Source organism: Alligator sinensis, unplaced genomic scaffold (assembly GCF_000455745.1).
Source record: "Alligator sinensis unplaced genomic scaffold, ASM45574v1 scaffold886_1, whole genome shotgun sequence".
Classification (NCBI taxonomy): Eukaryota; Metazoa; Chordata; order Crocodylia; family Alligatoridae; genus Alligator; species Alligator sinensis.
Genome location: NW_005842040.1, coordinates 2,275,381 through 2,286,018, shown reverse-complemented (window position 1 = coordinate 2,286,018; position 10,638 = coordinate 2,275,381). Strand labels below are relative to the sequence as shown.

General features: G+C 56.5%; 1 protein-coding gene across 1 annotated transcript in view; it reads right to left on the bottom strand.

The window, feature by feature from the left end:
• Window positions 1-911: 911 nt before the first annotated feature.
• Window positions 912-10,638, bottom strand: part of STAC2 (SH3 and cysteine rich domain 2) — a 37,453-nt gene continuing 27,726 nt past the window's right edge. Inside the window, 9 exon segments of the mRNA XM_006022596.2 lie at window positions 912-2,680; window positions 3,619-3,756; window positions 6,758-6,809; window positions 7,261-7,358; window positions 7,996-8,057; window positions 8,292-8,364; window positions 9,144-9,256; window positions 9,597-9,681; window positions 10,303-10,400. Of these exon segments, the coding sequence (XP_006022658.2) occupies window positions 2,576-2,680; window positions 3,619-3,756; window positions 6,758-6,809; window positions 7,261-7,358; window positions 7,996-8,057; window positions 8,292-8,364; window positions 9,144-9,256; window positions 9,597-9,681; window positions 10,303-10,400 (824 nt within the window). The 3' untranslated portion in view covers window positions 912-2,575.

Below are 10,638 nucleotides of genomic sequence, written 5' to 3'. Positions count from 1 at the left end.
GGCCAGCTGGGTGAGACATGCATTCTCTATGTAGTGACACTCCACAGTCCTAGCTACGGTGCATCCAGATTGCCTCTAGATGTTATTGCTTAGGTGAGTTGCTATCACAACCGATGTGGGGGAGAAAACCCCTTCCAAAAGGCTGCAGTGGCCGTGTGCGTGTGCATGGACACACGCGTGTACATATGATTGTGGGCAGGTGCAGAGGGGTAGGGAGTGACGAGCCAGCCCTCCTTCATCCATCCAAGGTAGGAAGCATGGATGCCAGCATGGGGGTTGGTCTGGAACAAGTGGTGTTCCCAGCAGTGGGTTTGCTAAAGACTCTGGTGTGTGGGGGCACCCTTGGTCTGACTACCTGGCTGCAGCTTTGGACTCTTAGCATATGGGGTGTAGGGTACGAGGCTCTTGGAGCCTCACTTGGAGCGCTGGTTATAGATGAGACAATGGTGTCAGCTGGTGGGATCCATAGAAATAAAGCAGAAGATGTGTTGGGACTGGGGTTAGATGTGGCAAAGCAAACTGTGCTGGGGGGGGGTGGGGGCAGCCATGATAGTTTGTCAGTCTCACCGTGGAGCCTGCCCCCTGCCAAAGCTGACAGCTGGAAACAGTGCGACCCTCCCATACCACGAGCCTGGGAACCCTTTCCTGCAGATTTCCCTCCTAGCTGACCCAGGCTGGAGGGAAACACCCAGTGCCACGAGGAGTCAAAGACCAGCTTCTCTGCTATACATGACATTCTCCCATGCACCAGCCCTGAGCTATGCTCACAGGGACACAGAGCGAGTGGGAAGTGGGGTTGGGCTCAATGCCTGCAAGAGGTTCTGTGCTAATGGGGTGGGTACTATACAGAGCAGAAAGGGGGCAGTTTGCTCAGGTATGTGAAGCACAATCACTTACAGCAGAGCAATGGCTTTCAAACTGGGGTATGTGTACCCCCACCTTCCAGTGCTTTGCCAATGGGGACATGCCTTAATTGTAATCATGGTAATGGAGTTGCTGGTTGGTCAAGGCACAGGGAGTATAATGGCATTGCTGTACATTGACATTGGTGAACGTGCAGAACCACACTGAGGGTACGAGCAGGTAATGGGCAGGAGGCGGGGGTGCAGCCAAAGGAGTTTGAAAATCAGTGTACTGGAGCAAGTGGGACTGGAGGAGGAGCTGGCAAGCAAGGGGGCTACAGCCCTGACCCTCCCTGCTCAGGTAAGCAAGGCCTGCAGTCTCAGGATGGAGGGTGGGGAGCCCCGGCATTGTTTCATGCCTGCTTCAGCCACTCAGCAAAGCTCCTGGGGGGTGTTTTGGGCCAATCAGGATTGGCCTCTTTAAGCACAAAGAAAAGCCCCCTCGCTTCCATGGAATTGCCCAATGTGCCCCCTCGGTAGTGGCCACCCCCTGAGAGATAAGAGCTGCCATGGTACAAGTCAGTAGAAACATCGCTGATGCAAACAGCCCCCCTGAGGGCAGCGATGGCAAATCTCCAGGCTGGGGGTGATGCTGGGTGAGGAGGACCAGAGTGGATGGACTGACAGGTCTCTGTCTCTAGCTGTCCACATGGAGAATAGCAGCTGGCTGGAAAATGCTCATGGTTCAAGTATGGTGTGAATCCAGGCAAAGGTTCCTGAGGTCTGGAAAAATTGCTCTTCTGTGGATCACAGTCAACCAGGGAACATCCTGTGAAATGGAGCCTCAACATAGGGAAAAGCCCCTACAGACCATGGAAAGCAACACACAGCCACCTGTCGAGGGGGTCACATGACTAGAGAAAAAGATGTTGCCTTGGCCCTTCCTTAGGCACAGCCAATGCCGCCTCTCCTGGTCCTGAGTGGTTCGAGGAAAAAACCCCGTGTGGTTTCCAAAATAGGTCCTGTGATGACACTAACACACTGACACACACACACACACACACACACACACACACAGACAGACGCTGCACAGACAGATGAGGGATGCCCCCACCTGAGCCTAGAGGCCAGGCCAGGAGCTATTTCGGTTTCCATAACATTACAGGCATGCAACATGGCTGGGGAGGCAGGGTTGGTTGGGTGGAGGTATAGAGGCAGGATAAGACATATTGGTGGGAGAGCAGGCGGCTCAGTATAGAGCCATTCCTCTGCCCACGTTGCAGTCCAGGGAGGGTTCCCTGCTGGGGAAGAGACAAACACAGGATGGGGCACAGCTGGGGGACTCTCCTGATGCTCCCTCTCTGGTGTTCCCATAGTGGGGGACCCTGGCCCCCACCTGCCACCAGCACCAACCCAGACAGGTGGGATCAGGCAGGTTCAGTCTGAAAAAACATGAGGGTGGCAACAAACCTGCCCTCCCCAGACCTTGCTTCTGACCCCTGTGGGGCAACCAAGGGAGGGCGGCATCTTTTGGGCATCTGTTCCGAAATAAATCCTTTTCAGCCCAGTGCAGTGTGTCGGCAGCCATGGTGCCCTGAGCACGGGGAAGCAGTGAAGGGCAGCCTGGGAGTGCAGCTGGGTGGGGATGGGCTGGGGAGGCCACATCCCCCCGCTGGGAAGAGAAGGGTTGGACTTCTTCATTGCCCTCTGTGTCCCTCGCTCCCCAGCCCTGCTCAGATCTCTGTCAGGGCATCAGCCGGGACCAAGCCGCGTTTCTTGCCGCTGGTCACCTTGATGAAGCCCTCGTTCTCCTTGCTCTTGCCCACACCAACGCAGATCTGAGAAAAGGAGAGAGTCAGGAATGAAGCTGGAGGGGCCCAGATCTCTGCTGACAATGGGGCAAACTTGACAGATGCCAGGGCAAGAAGGGCACAGCCTGGCAGGGCAGGAATATGCCAGTGACACTGCATGAAAGCTCAGGGAAGACATAATCTGCTGGTCAATGCCACACACACCTCCCAGCTGTGTCTGCCCCAACCATCCCTGGCTTCTCTGTCCTCTTGCTCAGGCTTTGACAGCAGCTGCTTCTATCCCAGAAAGTGGCATCTAAAAACTCCAAGGGAAACCCCATGCCCCTCCGCCCCCCACCTCCTAAACTTGTCAGGGTGAGACTGACTTAGGAGTAACAATAGAGCAGGCAGGATCTAATGCCAGCAGAAGGCAGAGAAGGGGAGAGTTAATGCCAGCAGATACCAACGCCTGCCAAGGACGGTTCAGGATCAGTGTCAGATGGGAAGCCAGCAGAGTCCCAGTGGTGGATTGAGGTCTAGATCATTCTTAAAACCCAGGATACACCCTTGCTGGAGTATGAACAATGCCCTGGGCTACAGACAGACCCAGGAAAGCTCAGCCACTTTCCCACATGAGCAACACCAGGGGAGAGGGTATGAATTGCTCCTGGCCATGCAATGAGATCAGCCATGGCTTGCTAGGCCCAGCCCCCACCCTCCCTTGCCCAGGTGATGTGGACTGGCTCCATGAATGCCAATAAGGCAAAAGCCCAGCTGGTGTAAACCCACTGTCTTCTGCCCTGCTCCATCCCCTAGCTTGGCCCCTCCCCACAGCATAGACCCACTTGCCTTCCTATTACACCTCTCCTTCATTGAGCCACCTGTGCTGTTCCAGGCCCCCTGTCCTACTCTATCATCCCACTGTAGTACAACTCTCTGCTGTCCTGCCCCCTCCCCTCTGCAGTGTAGATCACCCCAGTCCATACCTGGCTTTCTTTGAGGCTCATCTGTCCCTGCTCCTTGTTGCCCTGGAAGTTTCGGCAGCATTTCCAGACACTCTCACCTGGGCGCACCCTCTGCACAAAGTTGGCCGGGAAGAAGCCCACCCTGTCTCCGATCTTGCCCTGTGATAGCAAAGGAGGGGCCATGAGCTCAAGGGTCCACCTGCCTGTCTGCTCCCAGCCCCTTGTTGCATGGAGATCTCTATGCCAGAATGGGGCTGAGACCCAGTGAGCTCACTACCCATGTGGGCCATCAAAGAGCCATGAGATGGCAGCAGTGTCCTGCTGGACAGGGAACAGAGCAGAGAGCAGGAGGCTTTGCATCCTACTGCTGAGGTCAGAGAGATGAGCTTGGTACTCTGTTGGGCATGTCTTTGTCCCAGCCCAGTCCCCTAAACTGTTGGGTCTTTAGCCTCAAGGATGAGAACCTGACCTCCAATTCATACCCAGGTCCTATGTCCAGCCAGGAAGGGAAGCCAGCCCTTGAGATCCAGGTCCATCCCATCCTGCCCAGTCACCCTCTCACTCCCTAAGGTGCTGGTTGGCATTACTCTGCCCAGAGAAAAGGCAGCCTTTTGCCTTGGGGTCACCAACCCTTGAGAAGGGACCTTTCACATGGAACACGGGGCTCTCAAGCTGGTGAGCAGCAGCGTCCATGCCTTTAAGGATCTGCCCCAGTGGTGTTCAACCCATCCAGCATCATGGGTCAAATAAGTGACACGGGGTTGGTCTGCAGGCCTGATCCAGTGTGGGGTCAGCGTGTGGGATTGGTTCCTGGGTGCAGTCGGGCACACTGGACCAGCCCTGTGTGTTGGACCTGGCTACAATGTGACCCTGAGTGCTGGCCCAACCCTGCCTGTGGGTCTGGAAATTTGGCAGTGGGGGAGTGGTGGCAGTGTTATTTGCTGTGGCTCTGTGCTGTAGTGTGGCAAATAACACTGCTTCCCTGCTCCAGATTTCCAGACCCTTGGGGAGCCCCGTGGGCTGGATGACAGCTCCATGGGCTGTAGGTTCAGCATCACTGATTTACATGTGTCTTGCACACCCTGCATTGCACTATATGCAGACCCCATCCCAGCACACAGGCACTAGCAACTTATCAACACCCCGCTTCACAAAGTGCTTTACTGTACACATCCCATGTGCACCTGAACTTCCCCTGTGCACTCGTACATGCTGTACTACACACCCAGAGCCCTCTGCATCCACTCGTGAGACCACCATCATATTCATGCACATACCATATGGACAGGTGTCCTGATATACACACCATACACATCCAACATGCATATGGGTCTCCCCTGTGTATGTGTGTGGACACAATGCACCACACCATACACATAGTGTATGTATGTGTATGTATACACATACCTAGACACTAGCATTATAGTGTCACACACACACACACACACACACACACACACACCACATAGTTCGTGCTCTCCCTCACACACACTAGCCACGGCACTCCCCAACACATGCACGTCTCTCTCTCTGTCCTCTCCTGCACCCCACTAATATAAGGGATGCCTTTGCCAGGGAATAGAGCTGGAAGCACCCAATGAGGGATGCCTGCAAAACTGATCCTGCATCCAGCAGTGCCCACATGAAGCTGGGGTACCCCTGCTAACCCCGATAGGCTTTTCACCAAGGTCCCAGAGCAGGATTTATGTTCCCTAGTCCTAGCCAGCCTTCCTCTGCCCCTCAAGCAGAGGCCAGCAAAAGCCAGGCAAGAGCATTTTCCTGACACTGCCTCCTAAGCTGCCACATCACGTGGGGGACTTGTCACCACAGCAACGGGGAGAGGAAGCCAGACGTGTGTCTGGCTCATGGGTGAGGAGCTGGTTCGTCAGCAGCTGCGGGTGTGCATGTGCATGGCTGTGCGTATGTGTGTGGGGGGCAATGTGAGCATAAGTGTACCAAGCTATGCACCCCTGGCCTGCTTCACACACAGATGAGTCACTGAGAGGGGCCCAGGAGGGGCTGGGCACAGCAGGAGGCATTGGCTATGCAGGACCCAGCCCTACCAGAGCAAATGGGGATGGAGAGGGCTGCAGAAGTGAAGGCAGCTCTACTGAAGTGTGGGGGTGAGGGGAAGCAACACTGGGCAAGCCCATCAGAGCATAGGGTCAAAGGGAGCTAGGTTCAGGTTCCTAGCTCCCTGGCCCACGGGGAAGTGGGGTATATGTGTGTATAGGGCATGAACTTGTGCACGTCAGGGGCTATGGTGTTCAAAGGTAGGAGTGTGTGTGTGTGTGTGTGTGTGTGTAGTGTTCATGTGGGTATACAGGTAAGCATGCAAGTGTCAGACACTGCAGTACTGGGGACAGATGTGTTGTGTGTGCAGGATGCCAGACTGTGAGTGCTGGGAGCTGTGATGTTGGCAGAGCCATGTAAAGGGGTATGATGGGGACAGACACATGTGGATGTGAATGCAGGGGAGATCGTGTGCACACACGTGTGGGTGTTGAGAGCATGTGTGTGCTTGTGCAGTGGAGGACTGGGCAGGTGTTCAGGGTATGTGCGCGTGTGTAAGGGAGAGTGTGTGCATGTGAGAGAGAGTATGTGGTGTATGCGTGCAAGAGGGAGTATGTGTATGCATGTATGGGGTGTCTGTGTGTGTAAGGAAGAGTATATGTATGTGTGTATGGGGTGTGTGCGTGCAAGGGAGAGTGTGTATGTATGTACGGGGGGTGTAAGGGAGTATGTGTGTGCATGTGTATGTGCACGTGCATGTGTGGGGGGGAGAGAGAGAGAGAGTGTGTGTGTGTGTGTGTGTGCGCGCGCGCGCGTGCGCGTGCATGCATGCATATATGATGCTGCCGCAGCCCCTCCCTGGCGCAGTGTCTATCTGCCGCAGTGCCCAGCCCACTGGCTGCGGTGACAGGTTTATGGGGCTGTTTATGTCCTTCCCAGCAGCTCCGGGTTGCTGCGGTGAATGCAGAGCCCTGCTCTCCAGCTGGGGCCGCCACAGGAGCAGGGATGTGGCCTGGCTTTGGGGTGCCACTGTGCCTAAACCTCCAAGACCTGAGATATCTCTGGCCCCTCCCTGCCCTCATCCCTGTACCCCACCTGATGCCCCTTACCCCAGCCCCTCTCCGGAGTTCCCCTAGCCCCCACCAACCTTCCACCAGTCTTCATTGGAGTCATCGACCAGCATGATCCTGTCTCCAGGCCTGGGGGGCAGAGACAGAGAGGGAGTTTGGTGTTAACATGGGGAGGGAGAACACACTGTGCCAGCTCCATAACAAGGCCTCCCCACCTCCATCTGCCCAGATGTGCCCTTCAGGGCCCAACCCCTCATGGCTGCAGGGTGGCTTGGGAGCTGAAGCTGTCCAGGAGGCAGTGGGGCTTGTCTCAATGGAGAAGGGAGAGGCAGGGGAACAGGACAGGAAAACTGAGCTCAGAGAAGAGACTCTTGAGCTGTTCCTGAGATCACGACCCCCCAGGCCACCATCAGCACCTCGGATGCTCCCTGCCCAAGCCACCTTCCCATGGGGCTTCCCACGGGGATCCTGAGCAGCCCCTGCAGCCTTCCCCCAGCCTGTCTGAGCCCCTGCCAGGGAACCTGGGGACTCCTCACTGCCCTCCACCATGTGACTGCCCCCTGCAGGGATGGGCACTTACTGCAGGGGCAGGTCATTGTGCTCTTGGGGAAGGAACTTGTAGAGAGCTACATAGGAGTACATGGGTGAGATCTCCTTCCACAACGAGCTCCAGACAGCCTGCAGGGAAGGGGCCCAGAGTCAGAGCAGCAGAGGAAGAGGCAGTGTCACACTGTGCATGCCCCCACCCCAGCCCCACTGCCAGGAGGAACATCCCTGAGGAACAAGCCTCTGTATTCGCTCCCTCCTCCCTCATGCTCCTGCCCCCAAGCCTAGTCACACACCCACTGACGCTAGTCCCTCCGTCCTGTAGAAGTGCCCCTTCTACCCAGTGCCCTGACCAGTCCAGGTAGCAACCCATCAATGCCCCCTCATACACGCTCATCTCAGCCAAGGGTCTGTTCAGCCAGGGGTCTGTGCCAGCCACATCCTCTTGGCAGGGGCATGAAGCAGGGGGTCAGGTTACTGGAAGCACAGCTGTCCAGAGCCAGCTGCTGGCTTGCAAGGTGGGCAGGGGGTGCTGTCCCAGCCCTCAGGGGGGGCTGATACAGCTGGTGGGAGTGGAAGGCACCACAGGGACACAGGCACCAGTGCGAGAGTGGAGGGGATAGGGGGAGAGGGAAACCTCAGGACACAGCCCCCAGAATGGGGCAGGGATCTGCTGTAATACAATTACTAGGTGGTGGGAGTTGTCAGAGCATTTGTGGCAGGATAAGGGAAGCTGGGAAGAGTTGTGGGGATCTGGGGTACATCTCACCGGCTGCCCAGGGCTCTTCTCTTCAGAGGCTGCACCATCACTCTCTGCTGGGGCTGTGAACACTGCAAGAGACAGGTAGGGTCAGCCCTGGGAGCTCCCTTCCCCCGCTGTGCCCAGCACCCAGCACAATCCACCATCCCCTAGCAAGAGCCATGAGGCTGCTTTCCCTGCTACAGCCAGCCCGCAGTGCTGAGGGCAAGGTCCATCCAGTAGCTGCCCCTGCCCAAGGGAGAAGGGCCCTTGTGCCCACCCTGGCTTTTGGGTCCGTGAAGTTTCCTGACCCCTGCCCCACTCACCACTATCACTCTGGCTTTCCTCGCTGTTCTGGAGGCCTCCGTCTGCATCCTCCGCAGCCTCATCCCTCTCATTCTAGGGAAGATGGAGATGCTGGGGGTTGGCAAGATACCCGCTGGCATGTTCTAGCAGCCCCTGCCACTCCCCAGCACCAGCTTCAAACTGCCTCTACTATGCATCTCTCTGCCCTGGCCCTTGCTCCAAGCACTACTGCTCTCTCCTGCAGAGGCCCCGATGAATTCATGCCCCCCCCTTCCCACACGCAGGGTGCTACTGGATTTTTGGTCCCCTGAAAGGAACAGGGATGGGGCTGGGCTGTCATGAACTCTCCACTGATGATGCTGGCCTCAGAATCATAGAAATAGAGAAGTAGAGCTGGAAGGGACCTCCGGAGGTCATCTAGTCCAAAGTTTCTCAACCCGTGGTTTGTGGCCCAAAAGTGGGTTGCAAGAATATATGAAAGGGTCATGAACAAACTTTTAAAAATAGATCAACAAACTTTAAGAATGGATTCTTCTTTAAAGGAGAAAACTGTGGGAAGCTGTGGCAAAGGTCCAGCCTGCAAGTTGCTGCTTGGAGCCCCCTGCCCCACACACTGTGGGGCTGGGGCCTGGGGGCAGTGGGTCGTGAGTGAGGGGCACTGGGTTGGGACTGGCCATTCATGTTTACAAGTGGGTTCTGGTACAAAAAAAGTTGAGAGGCACTGATCTAGTTTAAGTCCATGGAGGGACAAAGGTGGTGGTAGGGGTGAGGCCTGGCTCGGCCCTGGCGGGGAGGGAAGGTGTGCCCAGCTCTGGGGCAAGGACAGGCTCTGTGCAATGAGCCCCACCCAGGTGCTGCTGGAGGGAACGTACCAGGCTCCTAGTGGGTGACTCTGAAGTGCTGCTGAAGCTGGAGCGGGTCATGTGAGCCAGCGAGGTACCATAGCGCAGCGTCTCGTAGATGGGATCCACCTTGCCACTGCGGGCTGCAGAGCCGGAGGTGGGTGGGGGGCTGTAGTCAGGGATTCTGTCTACAGCCCCAGGGAGCCTGAGCCACAGCCCTGCACCAGAAGCCACCCACAAGGGCAGCAGCTCATTGCAGACACGGCTGGGACCCTACCTTACTCTTCTGCTAGGGCAATATTCCCCTCCCTTAGCACCCCAGAAACAGCCCTGAGGCTCCCCAGTGCCAGCCACCTCCCCCACCCCAGTACAGCAGCTAGGTCTGGGGCATCTTGAAATAAAAGCACCTGGAAAAGTTCTGCCAGCCCAGCCAGAGACCCCTCCACAGTCACCACCCTGTGCCCTGGGGCAGAGATCTCTCACCTGCAGGGGGAGACTCCTTGGAGCTGCCCTGCTGCTGGTCCTGCAGCAGGAGGGGGGAGCTGAAGTTGCGGCGAAAGGAGGTGGCCTGGAGGGAAAGGATGGGGCAGAAACCATAACAGTGATGGGGGAGGGGGGACAAGCTCCTCAGCCTGTCTGTCACCCCCTGAAAGTCACGGTGTTCCCTGGGGTGGGTGCATACCCGCACTGCATAGGAAAGGAAGGACTGGGGTGCCTCAGCTGCCCCCAGGAAGCAGAGCTTGGTCATCTCCAGCCTAGACACTCCAGGACAGCAGAGCGGGGGTTGCTTACACCCCTAGAGCAAGGGGGAGTGGAGACTCACTAGCCACAAGCAGTCAGGGGGGAACCGCAGGGCTAGAACTCACAGCTTTGGCACTCAGTGCACCATCCCAACCCATCCATGCCAGCAGGGCGCAGGGCCAGGCTGTCTCCAACTCTGTTCCAAGGCTGCTGGACTCAGATTGACAGGATAAAGCTGCTGTGCAGACCTCCTGCCCACAGGTGACAGTGGTGACCCAGGCCAGTGGACAGGCCAGGAGTGTGCTCTGTGTGCATGCATGCACCCGTGTGTGTACTCATGCACTAACATGCAAACAGCAGAGAGCACACACTCACCCAGGGGTAAGGAAAGAGGGGGGGAGGGCACTACAGAGTGGGGGAGGGCACTACCTCTGGTGAAGGCACCTACCGTCTTGCCAGGGCATTGCTGATGTGAGACCTCTTCCGAGCACCACAGGTGCACGCTGACTTTGCACGTTTTACACCTCAGGCCTTGCTTGGAATTGCCTGCAACACACCGGGCAACCACAGGGGGGTATTAGAGAGGGCCCAACTCTGATTGGCAGGGAGGGGCATAATATACAGGTTTTCCTTGATTTATGCGGGTTCTTTATATGCAAATTAATTCTTATGCAATGAGCATATTTAGACCCATAATTCATTATATGCAAGGTAAATTCACTCTTATGCAATCAGCATAGACACGCCCCCCCAAGCAGGTAAGTCTGTGAGGGGAAGGGAAAGA